This window comes from Spinacia oleracea, chromosome 4, assembly GCF_020520425.1.
Source record: "Spinacia oleracea cultivar Varoflay chromosome 4, BTI_SOV_V1, whole genome shotgun sequence".
Classification (NCBI taxonomy): domain Eukaryota; kingdom Viridiplantae; phylum Streptophyta; class Magnoliopsida; order Caryophyllales; family Amaranthaceae; genus Spinacia; species Spinacia oleracea.
Window position 1 is genome coordinate 24447740 of NC_079490.1, and position 13694 is coordinate 24461433.

Below are 13694 nucleotides of genomic sequence, written 5' to 3' on the forward strand. Positions count from 1 at the left end.
ATCTCATAGAGGTTTAAGGCATGGTGGTCCAGTTTCTCCACTTCTATTGGTCATTTTTATGGAATATCTTTCATGAGTGCAGCATAAAATGAGTGATATAACACAATTTCAGTTCCATCCAAGAGGAAGGATCTCAGACTCATTCATCTGTGTTTTACAGATGATTGATTCTTTGTTGTCAAGGTGAATACCCTTTAATTTACCTTCTACTACAGGCTTCAAGTTATTTTCAAACACTTCTGGTTTATAGGCTAATCAACAGAAATCTTCTATTTTCTGTCATGGGATGCCTGACAGTGATGGTAAAAGATTTGTGGAGGCTACTGGTTTTACTAGGAATAAGCTACCATTCAAGTATCTTGGAGTTCCCATTTGCTCCAAAAATATATTTGCTGCTCAATGTGGAATGTTAGTGGATAAAATGACAGCCCGAATTAAACCGTGGAGTTCCAAGAACTTGTCTTACACAACTGAATGCAGCTGATTAATTCAATTTTTCTTAGCTTACACATGTACTGGGTTCAAATTTACATTCTTCCTAAGAATGTACGTACTCTAGGAGATCGATAAGATTTGCAGATCCTTCCTATGGAGTGGACAAGCTTATAACCATAAAACCAAGTAATATCTCTTGGGAGAAGGCCTGTTCTGATAAACAGTTTGATTGTTTTGGGATTTAGAGATGTTCTGTTGTGGAATGTTGCAAATATGGGCAAGTACGTATAGACTCTTGTTACCAAACAAGACAATGTATGAATTAAATGGTTCACTTCAGTGTATTTAAAATATGGGGATTGGTGGGAATATCAACCTAGTGCCACTGCTAGTTGGTATTGGAAGAAGGTGTGTGCTGCAACAGCTTAGTTAAAACAAGTTTACTCAGGCTGAATTGAGTGCAATGACTATCTATTTTGTGAAACAGGTGTATAAAAAGCTAGTAGGCATCAAACTTAGGGTGAAATAGGATAGATTGGTTGGATATATTGGTTTAGGATAGACTTAACACTCCAAAGAATAGATTCATTTGTTGGCTTGCAATTCAGTCCAGGTTGCAAACAACAGCAAAGCTTGGCGGAATTAGTATTAGCAATTCTGCAAATTGTTTTTTATGTGGTCATGGAGATGAAGACCATTAGAGCATTAGGTGTCTCAAAGAAATGAAGATTTGGATGGGAATTTAAGCTTCTGGTAACACATTGCAACATCTCCTCAAAAGTATTAGTCATAACAGAAGTTCCAAGTTCAGAAAACAGGTTTACTATGCAGGTATAGTACTAGTTGTTTACTTGATTTGTAAGAGTAGGAATACCAGTTACTAGGATACATATTTTCCTACTGTTAAGAATACTATAGCTAGTCTAAAGCAAATAGTGAGAAGTAGAATTGTGGTTGTAATGCCTAAGCATGTTAGTAGGAGGGATAGCCTTTGATTTTTGGCTTTGTAAGCTTATTGTGATGTTTGTTTTGGTTTCTAACTCTTAGTTGAAGGGGTCCAACCTAGTTGGTTCGTTTGACTTTGAGCTAGTTTAGGTTGTAAATTGTTTTGAGCTTAATATTATTCCTACTTGCTTAGGAATAATAAGGAGTGAAAATGCTATGCCATATATATAAGTACACTATACTTCGAAATTTTATTTAGTAGCAACCAAAGAAGACGAATTGGTGCATGCTAATGACACTAGGTCTGTTAATATTGATTCAAATACGTTGGTTCAATAAAATTTATCTGTACAAATTAAAAAGTGTTTTTTACAATTCAATGCTTTTGTACAATTGCACATACAATTAAATCTTTTGAAGCACTCATATAGGACATGATCTCAAATTTTTAACTAAGAAACTACAATAATCTTTCATACATATTGCTGTTGTTGCTTAGGGTTTGAGTTCGCAGAGGCAGCATCAAGCTGAGAATTTGCCAAGGCAATGCCACCTTGATATGGAATGGCTTCCGGTGGGTATTTAATTTCAGCCAAGAAGGTGTAGAGGGTGCATAGACCTTGGCAGCAGGCAAACAATGCCATAAACCCACCCGCTTTAAATAAGTTGTGTTTTAAGGTGTAGCAATGTCCTGTTGAGACTACAAACTCTTGACGACCGCTGAGTTTAGCACCAGATAATAGGAAACCAATTCCAATACCAGAACCAACCCTATATAACACATGATCAAAAAAAGACAAAAATAGCAGGTCAATTCGTCTACCTCTGGCTGAGAAATGGCTCAAGCAACCAACTTAAATTGCTTAGGAGCATATATAGGGCATATACCTATTACTTTACTATATACTAAAAGACACACCATTCTATATTTTAAAAAATCTTATCATTCCTTTTTTTATATAGAAAATCATTCTTTACAAAATTGTTATTCTTTATCAAATTTTTATTTCCTATAAATTAATTTTTTGTGTATATATGTTACGGAGTATAAAATATATTTACGTTATGATTCTTTTTAAAATATGGCAACATATATCTTTTGTATTATGTAAGATTATTTTTTTATAATTTTATTTTTGAACATATATTACTCTATATACTAAAAGACACAACATGAATGACACGTGTCACGTCCTGGTGAGTCCTTAGTATTATTTTTCCTCTTATTTTTTCCACCGAATTTTTTTTACTATATTTTAAATAATATTATCATTCATTTTTTATATTGAAAATCATTCTTTACAAAATTTTTATTCTTTATCAAATTTTATATATATATATATATATACACACACACACACACTCCGTATATGTTATGGAAGATAAAATATTTTACATTATTATTCATTTTATAATATGACAACATATATCTTTTGTACTACGTAACAATTATTTTTTTTATAATTTTATTTTTGAACAATTAATCAATAATTACACTACTTTATTTTAAAAAAATCATAAAGTCTTATATGTGACCATCCACACCATCAACTGGATGGTGTAGTGTGTTCACTTTTATAAATAAACCCGTACATTGGTTAATAGAATCTAAAAGTAACCCCAAAATAGAAAATAAAATAACACCAGCATAGAAAATAAAGTTACACCAGTATATACATAGAATAACCTCTAACATGAAAGAATAATAAAACAAGAAAAAGTAATGGCGAAGTATACAATATATGTGTAAGTAACACCAACATAGAACGTCAAGTAACATCAGTCTATACAAGGAATCTCTAACATGAAATTGAAGAAACTGCAATAAATCAAGAAAAATAACAACGAATACAATGTATAAGTAATACCAACAAAGAAATTCAAGTAACACCAGTCTATACAAGAAACCTCTAACATGAAACTGCAATAAAACAAGAAAAAATAACAAAGAATACAATGTATAAGTAAGACACCGGCATAGAAAGTCTAGTAACATCTGTCTATACAAGGAACCTCTAACATGAAACTGCAATAAAACAAGAAAAGTAACAACGAATATATACAATGTGTAAGTAACACCAGCATAGAAAGTCAAGTAACACCAGTCTATATAATGAACATCTAACATGAAATTAAAGAAAATGCAGTTAAACAAGAAAAGTAACAATTAATACAATGTATAAGTAACACCGGTGTAGAAAGTCAACTAACACTAGTCAATAACGTTCTCCATTAGCTGTGTGCAAGGGAATTGCGTCCATGCGTCACACCATCAAGTTGATGGTGTGGCTGGTCACACAGGAGACGCGTTGTAAAATAATATCGAGAATAATGTCTCACTCCTTTGCGAGAGTTGTTGGCACATTTTTTACTACCAAAATCGATAACTATAACTACCAGTCAATAAATGACTATATAATAAACCTTGAAATCGGGTTGTTTTGATCACATTCGAATCAGGTCATTTCGGGTCACTTTTACTTCGGGTCGGGTTCGCGTATTAGTCAAAATTTTGAGAGATTTTGTATTGTGTTTTATTACATTTTTTGCATGTAATAAGTATTAAAAAGTGGGCTCAACTAAATTATTCAAAAATCCAAAATTCAGTCACAAATCCGGTCTATAAAATAGGATATCCGGACATATATGGGTACCGGATCAGATGCTGATTCTTGATACAAAAATTTGTATATTGGGTACGGTAAAAAATGTTATTCTAAAAACAACGAGTTATTGAGCCTGATAAGCCTTTTCCTTCTATTTTTCCATCTTAAATATTTTTGTTGAACTCTTAAACTTCTAAAATAGTAATTCGTACTAATCACTTTATCCTTCAAATAAATGGTAATTTTCTTTTATATTTCCATTAACATTTGACAAATTCTGATTTTATTTTACTTAATGAAAATATTATTTTTAATAAATTAGTGTAAAATTTTAAAATAAACAAATTATTTATTAACATCCGTGTGTTGCACTGGACCTAACCTAGCAGGGGACTATAAGACCGGGAGTGTGGTGGGATGTAAAATATTTGTTTTGTAGATTAAAGGGACGGAAAGAAGTTTTTCAATGAAGCAAAATAACATATTGTCAGCTTAATTAAGACAACATTTAAATAACTCATGAACCTGTCCAACCTATATACTTAATTCCCATATAGTACCCCCTTCGTTCCTTTATTAAATTTATCGTATTTTTTCCAACGTCAGATTTTGGATAAAAATGAAAACACTATGGAGTATTAATAAAAATAATTTACATTGTTTAAATTGATAATAATAGTAATAAAAAGAATCAAAATACACATTAGTTAGTAATAAAATTGCGTGTACGATATCAAACGTAAAGATTAAAATTGACCTAGGGAGTAGTTGATTGCATCAGAGCCATAAGGATAAGATGGAATAGTAAATAGTTTGTTTTCCCTAATATTTGACAATCAAGCTGGAATTTCAATAAATGTTAGATTTAAAAAAAAAAAGAATAAAAGTAGGCTTGGGTTATCTAAGAAGAGATTCTAGATCGACTTCAGACATTTACGAGTCCAAATGAGGGTTCGTCTTTAAAATGACTAGCTATTGCCAAAAGTAGTATCTTAGCTCAAGTCAGCGGTGAGACTCGGACTTGAAGGTGAGTTTTCCACCATTTTCATTAATCACGTTTGGTTACATATAGCCATTTCAATAATTAAAAAAACCTAAAGAGTCGCACGATCATTCATCCAAACACTCCAATTAAACGGCTTGAAACTTACTTACCTGTTAAACCATGCTTATAGCACGTAAAAAAAAAGTTACCTCTTCGCACTGGACAAGTACTTGAAATCAATCAATTACGTACCATGATAAAATGAAACATAAGATTGCACCAAAAGGGGATCTCGATTTAGTGTTGGTATTATTTCTCCGGCGATAAGCCAAGCGAAATACAACACAAATAGCAATTTGGGTGATAAGCGTGAGCAATGCTGCTATGTATCCAAGTATAATTGCTGGACTTCTTGGGTATTTGCATTCACCCAAAGTTGTTATGCTAACGTTTGATGCCTGGTAATGATCAGCATGAACAATTTAGGGGTTATTTTATTGACATTAGCAAACGCTCCAATTAGACTGCCTGAAACTTACTTACCTGTTAAACCATGCTTATAGTATGCCAGCTAGGTAAGATGTAAATTATAAAATGTTACATGACAGTTTGTCAAACTGTGTTTTATAAGATTCTAAAATGTTATTGTTTGTCCTGATCTCATGAACTACAAGAGCACGCATTAAACTTATCAAAATTAAGCAAAAATAATGATACCTTAATCCTTGTAGTCCCAGCAACAAAAGCAAGAACAGCAGCTGCCGAACCTAGGAAACCCACAGCTAAGTATTCCGCGATTTTTGGCTCTCCCATGTTGACTTCTTTATGTTGTGTCGTCCTCATCTTAATTAGTGGCTTTATAACTCACAATTTTTTTTCAAGTTTATATTTCTATCTTTCCTTTTCACCTTGATATTTTAAATATTAAAATTAACGTTAGTTTTTTGTTAAATCATTAGAAGAACATCTCACCAAACAAAAAAAGAAGATTTCTAGCTAGAAGAACAAGCCTTTGGTATGGTCGCACTTTTCTTTTTGACTCGTCGTATATATTATATACGTGTTCTCAAGTAGTTTTGAAGTCAAGCTCATATCGACTTAAGCCAAATTAACCTGGCATAATCTTGACTGATTATTAAAAAATATTTTGGTACACTTGCTTTTTTAATTAATTATAAGAGAGGATAATTAACTCTAAATAATACTCAATTCGTGTATGTGATCTCCCAAATAACAACACCAAAAGGTCTTGTTCGCACAAGGTGTACAATAAATTTATTTTACACCAAGATAACTTTTACGCTTTTTTTCATAACTTGAACCTAGTTTTGATTAACTTTTATATTAGTAAAAAAAAGTTGATACAAATGATTAATTTCATACATTATTAGTGGTTTGAAGAAATATGTTTTTACTAAAAAGAAAAAATTTATCACTAAAAAATAGATAACTTTTACATATATAAGCTTAACTTTTAAACATTTTGAGTTAACTTTTACTCCGGTGTACAATATTTATTGTACACCCTTTGTAAATAAGAATTTGTGTAACCACAATAGTTTATGGGTAAAATAACATGACATTGTAATAAAATAACACAATATTTTTGTTTTTTTATTTTTTATCAAAATTATAAATAACAAACACAACTCATAACTTTTTAATATAAAATCGTGTTATTTAAGTACAACATGTTCACTGTGAAGTATGTTAGAGCTGTCAATACGGTTACTTGAGTCGGGTCCGGGTCTAGTCATCTTGGGTCATGATCTGGTCGGGTCGTGTCAGGTCATTTTATCACCGGGTTCAGGTCGGGTTCGGTCAGGTTGAAAATTCGTCGGGTCATGTCGGGTTATTTTTCTGTTTCGGTATAGGTCGGGTTCGGTTCGGGTTCGGGTCGGGTCTTTTTCTAGTCGGGTACAATTACGGGTTCGAGTCTTAACGAGTTGGGTCAAGTACGGATCGGATAATTATCGGGTCGGTTAAAAGTCAGGTCGGGTTCACTATCGTGCACGGGTTAAGACCGGGTGAGATAGCTATCAGGTCTAGTCAAATTTTAACCTTATAATTTACTTTTATAAATTTGGTTAAATTTGGTTTAACGCTTTTCACTTGTTCTAGATTATGTAATTATAAAAAATAATATTAACTTGGTTTAATTAAGTTATTATTTAGTTAGGTCAATGACAAATGGGGTTGTCATCATGTCGCGTAAATTCAGGTAACGGGTTGTCATGATTGAGTCAGTAACAAGTTTCACTGGGTTATAATCGATTTTGGGTTGACATCGGGTCGAGTGTTAAATCGGGTTCGGGTCATTATTCTGTCGGGTAAGCTGACTCAATTTTGTTATCGGTTATATTTCGGTCGGGTGTCAGGTTCGGGTCCGGCTCATGCATTAGCGAGTCGAAATCGGTCGTCGATTTTAACGGGTTGGATACGGTCGGGTTACGGATTCCCTATTTTAACAAAATTTCGGGTCTCGGGTCGAGTCCGGATCTTTAAAAATACAGGTCGGTTCAGGTTGGTTTTTCAGATCGGGTCAAATTTTGACAACTATGCATCCTTGTGCCCCACATCTAAATTGTGAGTATAATGTTCTTGCTCCGCTAATTGCATAAGATGATTGGTTTACTCTAGACCTGTCAAACGGGTCGGTTGGGTCGGGTTATAAAAAATTATTTTCGGGTTCGGGTTGAATCGGGTCGGTCATTTTTGGGTTCGGGTTTACAAATGCTTGTTCAAGACCCAGAACTTTCGGGTTCGGGTCGACCCAACGGGTTGAGAGATTTTAAAACGCGCATTATATTTTCATTAATTTAGGTGATAAATATACAAAGTATTAGCAGAAATTAACAAATTTTCCTACACAAGTTTATATTTAGTCAAATTCAACTATAAAATGACGTATAAGTATAAATAAAATCATATTACACACAACAATAGTAAAAACAACGTGCTTATAATGCTTAAATTTTCTCATAATCTCATTTTTTAGTATAAATACAATGATTTTCAATCGGTCGGGTCCAAAACGGGTTCGGTCGGGTTTTGACCCATTACTTTTCGGGTTGCTCGGGTTCGGATAAAATCGGGTTACGGGTCACAAAATCTTGTTCAGGACCCAGTATTTTCGGGTCGGGTTCGGGTCGATTTTCGGGTCGGGTCAATTTTTGACAGGTCTAGTTTACTCACATGTAATCAAAGTTATGTCATCGCCTCTCGTAAATTATATACGAGCGCAAGACAAAATTGTTAGGTGCATGTGATCTTCCATGTTACATTTATTATATTTTAATGTGAATTTTTATAAAGCTAGTGGAAGGTTGCGCGCATTGCGCCTAGTGTAGCTAGGTATTTCAGTTAGAGCGCTAATGATGTTCTAGTCCTTATGAATATAAGGAGTAAGAACTTATTTAATATGCACAAACACTTAGTTATATGTTAAATACGGGTCTGAGCCGCGCCCGTCATCAAGAGAGCAGTGGCGGATCTTGGATAATTTTCTTCCAGGGCCCACAAATATTTTAATGCAATATAAAGATTACGGAATAGTACGTTACTACATTATATATTAGACAACAGAAAATAATTTGATCCTCTAGAAACTATAAATAAGTCCTCGGAGGCACAATTAGAATAATGCACATAGTTACTTTAACAATTTTTGTTCATTATAATACTTGTAATTTACGGTTTAATCATATAAAAAAACTAAATGACTAATTACTCCGTAAGAAATTAAATACAGAGTATAGCAGGAGGCAAGATTGTCAATGTGTGATTTAAGAAAAATTGATGAATTACAAGAAATGCTAGTGTTAGCAAACAATAAAGTAAATACGGAGTATAAAAAAAAATAAAAAATACTTCGTAAAAAGTTAGGGTGGGGTTGCTGCATCATCATGGACCCACCAATTCAGTTAAAGACAAAAGCACTGACAAAAAAGAAGTGGGTTATCCACATATCCTGTTTTGGGTCAAAGACGGAATAATATAGGAAAGGGAATAGGTTAATTGGGTTTCATTTCATTGGGCTTTTAGACATATATTTTTCTTTTGCGCTACCAGGGGCCAGGCCCCAGCTGGCCCCCCTGGAAGATCCGCCATTACAAGAGAGAGAGCCCACATGCATAACAAGACCAAAGGAGGTTCCACCTTAAAACCATATGGCTATAAGGGGAGTAGCCCCTTGGCCTTATTAAGTGTTTAACTCTGTTCTCTTTTATCAATGTGGGACTCTCAACACGTGATGTTTCATGGGTCATATCTTAACACTTCCCCTCACGTGTGAGGTCCCTTTTCAATATGGGTCACATGTGATGTTTCATGGGTCAGAGTGTCTTTATCACTCCCTCACATGGATCCCGCTCAGTTGGCCCAGAATACCGTACAATAAGGTCTCAGCTATGGGCCTGGCTCTGATACCATGTTAAATACGGGTCTGGACCGCACCCGTCAACAAGAGAGAGAGCCCACTTAACAAATCCAAAGGAGGTTCCACCTTAAAACCATATGGCAATAAGGGGAGTAAGTGTTTAACTCTCTTCTCTTTTATCAATGTGGGACTCTCACACGTGATGTTTCATGGGTCTGATCTTAACACTTCCCATCACGTGTGAGGTCCCTTTTAAATATGGGTCACATGTGATGTTTCATGGGTCAGAGTGTGTTTTATCACTCCCCCTCACATTGATCCCGTTCAGTTGGCCTAGAATACAGTACAGTAAGGTCCCAGTTGTGGGCCTGGCTCTGATACCATGGGGGTTTGGGCCGCACCCGTCATCAAGAAAGAGAGTTTACTTAACAAGACCAAATGAGGTTCCACCTTAAAACCATATGTCTATAAGGGAAGTAGCCCCTTGGCCTTATTAAGTGTTTAACTATGTTCTCTTTTATCAATGTGGGACTCTCAACACGTGATGTTTCATGGGTCAGATCTTACCATTATAACATAAAGTTTACAAAATTAAGGGATTAACATTCCCTGAATAAAACCAAAGGTAGTTTGTTAGTGTTTACAAAATTATTGGGCCAACATTCCCTAAATCAAACCACTCTAAGGTGGTTTGTTACATGATACTCCGTATCCAATTGCTATAATAGGTACAAGTCTGACGTAGTGTTGCAAGGAGTAGTTGATGCATTTCTCATTTGGCCTTGAAGTTGCAACTTGATTGGTTTTGCTGCCTACCCCTGTATTTTGAGCTGATATTCTTTCCCCAAAAACTGAACCCAATGGTTGAGAGGATTTACGTCATGCCTGGTGAAGTAAAGCTAGTGACTAGAGTAATCATCCCAGGTGAGAAAGCATACTTTCCAGTAGTTATGAGCTTTGTAAATATTTTGCATAGATCATCATAAAGTGGGGACATCCATACTTTCTGTAAGGTGCAGCTTCAGGATGCACCTGCATAAGACCAATACATATTCAATTCATCTAATTCAGTTAGTAGGGTAATTTATCTCATATTACTTCGGATTTTGGATCGATAATTTGTATTCAAGACCCTAACTATTTGACCTATAACAAAAAAGGGTTTCCTAATAATATTGAGAAATTTCAACTAAAAGCATAGAGGTTCTCTTGAACCATACTAATGACCACAAGTTTATACAGTTATATATTTCATGCTTTGACCTACGTCTACTGGTTAAAATGAAGAAGAAATTCTTACTTGAACATTGATGAAGAGAAGAACAAAATTATGTGTGGAATCAACCATGCCTTTTGGTTTCAGTACCATCTTGTGAATGCCGAGAAATCTTTGTTAGGTTATGATACATATAACTGAATATAAATCATGCGGAAAAACCATAAAGCCAGGAATCCAAATTAATTGCCACATAACAATTAGCATAATTTAGGACACATACACTTTGTAGCGTGCCCTCCCTAGCTGCGCCCGAACCGAACAAGAACAAGTCTAGGACTCCAAATGTCGTCCCTCCGTAGATAGTCCACAGCACGCTCGGATCCGCCTTAGATTTAATTAACTAGAATTGCACCTAAGGTTCTATGTAATTTTCGGATTTTATAGCAAATAAAAATCTGAGTTTTAAGCCTAAAACTTGTATGAATACTTGAATTAGATTGTCCACATATTGTGAATATGAACACCTATTTATAGGGTAGGGAAATCGGATTCTAGAATCCTACAAGGAATCAATTTAGCTAATCTGAAATTAACTTAAATTCAATCACCTAATTTCTAGTAGATTTAGGAATTTAATCTAAACGAATCCTAATCGATCAAGGCTTCGTACACAAATACAAACACACACGCACAACCCACGAAGGGTGTGAAGGAAATAATTCCCTTGGTCCAAGTATGCATTCTATGTTAAGTCTAATAAATGCGGTTCAGTATTAATTAACAAGTTAATAATTCAGTGAGATCAAGTGAGCTGAATGCCTAGCTAGAGGCCGCTTCAGTTCAAGTGGAATTAATGATATTAATCCACAGCTTACTCTTGACTGAACCCGTAGGGTCACACAAATAGTACGTAAACGGATCAAGTATTTAATGGCATTAAATACTCCATCTATGGATATTCGGAATCGACGGATCTTGGTTTCAGTGGGAGCTGAGATCGTCACAGGCAAGAAATGAATACTCCGGAAACGATGATATTGCCGGAAACGGAAATATGGATCGTATCGGAAATATAAATATTATCCAAGTCGTAGATGTTGCCGGAAACGGAAACATGGTACGTATCAGAAAGTGTTATCGGAAATGGAAATATTGCCGGAATCGGAAATATTGCCGGAAACGGAAATATTGTAAGAATCGGAAATATTATCGGAATCGGAAAATAATTCCGGAAACGGAAATATTAAATATTTGTTCGAAACGGAAATTAATTCCGGAATCGGAAATATTAAATGTTGTTCGTATCGGAAATGAATTCCGGAATCGAGAATTTAATTGGAAGCGTATCGTACGAATTAGCATCGGACGAGGCCCGCTAGACGAAGGCCAAGCACGAAGCCAGGCCATCGCCCAGCGAGCCGCACGCAGCAACGCACGCCTCGACCAGGCCCAGCGCAAGGCCAGGCCCAGCCAAGGGCGCGCGCGCACGCAGCACCGCACATGGGCTGTGCGCTTGTCGTGGGCCGCAAGGCCTGCGCGGGTGCACGGCTTGTACGATGCGTGTGCGGGAAATCCTAATTCTATTAGGATTCGTGCGAAGATTAAAATCCTAATCTTATTAGAATTGCTTTGTTATTTAGAGTCCTAATAAAGTTCTAATTAACAAATCCACATCCTAGTAGGATTACAATTCCTTTTCCATACCTCTATAAATAAGGGCCTAGGGTCATTATTTATACACAAGTTTTTAAGTATTCAAAGCTAGGATTTTTAAGCAGAAAAATCAGCCATAACTCTTGCCCATTTAGCCGAAAATAAGTAGTACCTTAAAGGCGATTCTAGTTTGTCAATCTTAAGGCGGATCCGGACGTGCTGTGGACTATCTACGGAGGCACGACACTTGGAGTCCTAAAGACTTGTTCTTGTTCGGTTCGGGCGCAGCTAGGGAAGGCACGCAACAAAGAGTATGCATCTAAACTATGCTAAATGATTATGTGTAAATAATATGTTTTCCTAGCTTTATGGTTTTTTCCGCATGATTTATGAATTGTCATATGTATCATAACCTAACAGTGGTATCAGAGCCTCTTATTATTTTCATAATCTAAATTGCATGAACATGGTTAAATATTACAAATTTGCAAGAATTAAAAGGGGTGATTAATTTTCGTAATTGTTAATTAATTGCAAATTGCGTTTATTTAATTATACGTACGCAGTTTTTCGGCAGTTTCTTCGTTACTCATCCAAATCGAGTGATTTTTGTGTCAATTCCGCAGGTAAAAGGCATTCTAAAATTTTGACAAAAACAGTATTTTTCGGCCGAACCCAGAATTCTCAAATTCGAAGCCTAACTATGACTTTTCGGAGGTTTTAGTTTTTCGAATGCAAAATTTCGTAAATTTAAGATGTTAAATTAAATATTTGCGATTCTTGTTGATAAATCTTGAATTTTTGATTGACCTACTGTATATGTTTAACAAGTTTGAATGCCTAACCTTGTTAATTATGCAATCTAATTTGTAATTATGATTAATTTGTTGAAAATTGGAATAACTTAGAATTAATTTGATTTTCATAATTAATTATAATTTAATTAGATACCTATGATTAAAAACCACCATAAAAATTGTAAATTTATGTTAAATTTTAAATTTTTATGACCTAGACTTGAATCCAAGTTAATCGGAAATCAATTGAATAATAAATTTTCGATTTTTCGCCCTAAAATTATGAAATTAATATTATTTATTAATTTGTCATTAATTTTGAATATAAATTTTAAATTTTTATGCGATTCGCTCATATAACTTGCACGCACAAAGCAATGGACGCTACGTGTTACCCTTAAGGGGTGTTGTATAGTGCGGGCATGTGACGACGAGCAAGGGAGCTCGTCGCCCATGCGGTACGAAAACAATGAGCAAGGCCATGGTGCACGAGCACAAGGCAGCAGCCCTGCCTTGTGTCGTGGGCTGTGTGCGATGGGCGAATGGGCGAGGGCGAGGGCAAGGCACGAGCAGTCGCGTGTGGGCAGCAAGCGAGCTGCGCCACAGCGCGCACTGCCTCGCGCAAGCGTGCGGAGCCTCGCGCGCAGTGGGCGCAAGCTCGCGTGCCACGAGTGCT

The 13694-nt window shown here is 35.5% G+C and overlaps 1 protein-coding gene across 1 annotated transcript; it reads right to left on the minus strand.

Annotated features, from left to right (window-relative positions):
• Positions 1-1735: 1735 nt before the first annotated feature.
• On the minus strand, positions 1736-5908 carry LOC130460118 (uncharacterized). Its single transcript, XM_056827775.1, has 3 exons — positions 5689-5908; positions 5224-5429; positions 1736-2151 (listed from the first exon to the last, which is right to left on the minus strand). The coding sequence occupies exons 1-3, from the start codon at positions 5812-5814 to the stop codon at positions 1854-1856; spliced, it is 630 nt and encodes a 209-aa protein (XP_056683753.1). The 5' UTR covers positions 5815-5908; the 3' UTR covers positions 1736-1853.
• Between the last annotated feature and the right edge of the window lie 7786 nt (positions 5909-13694).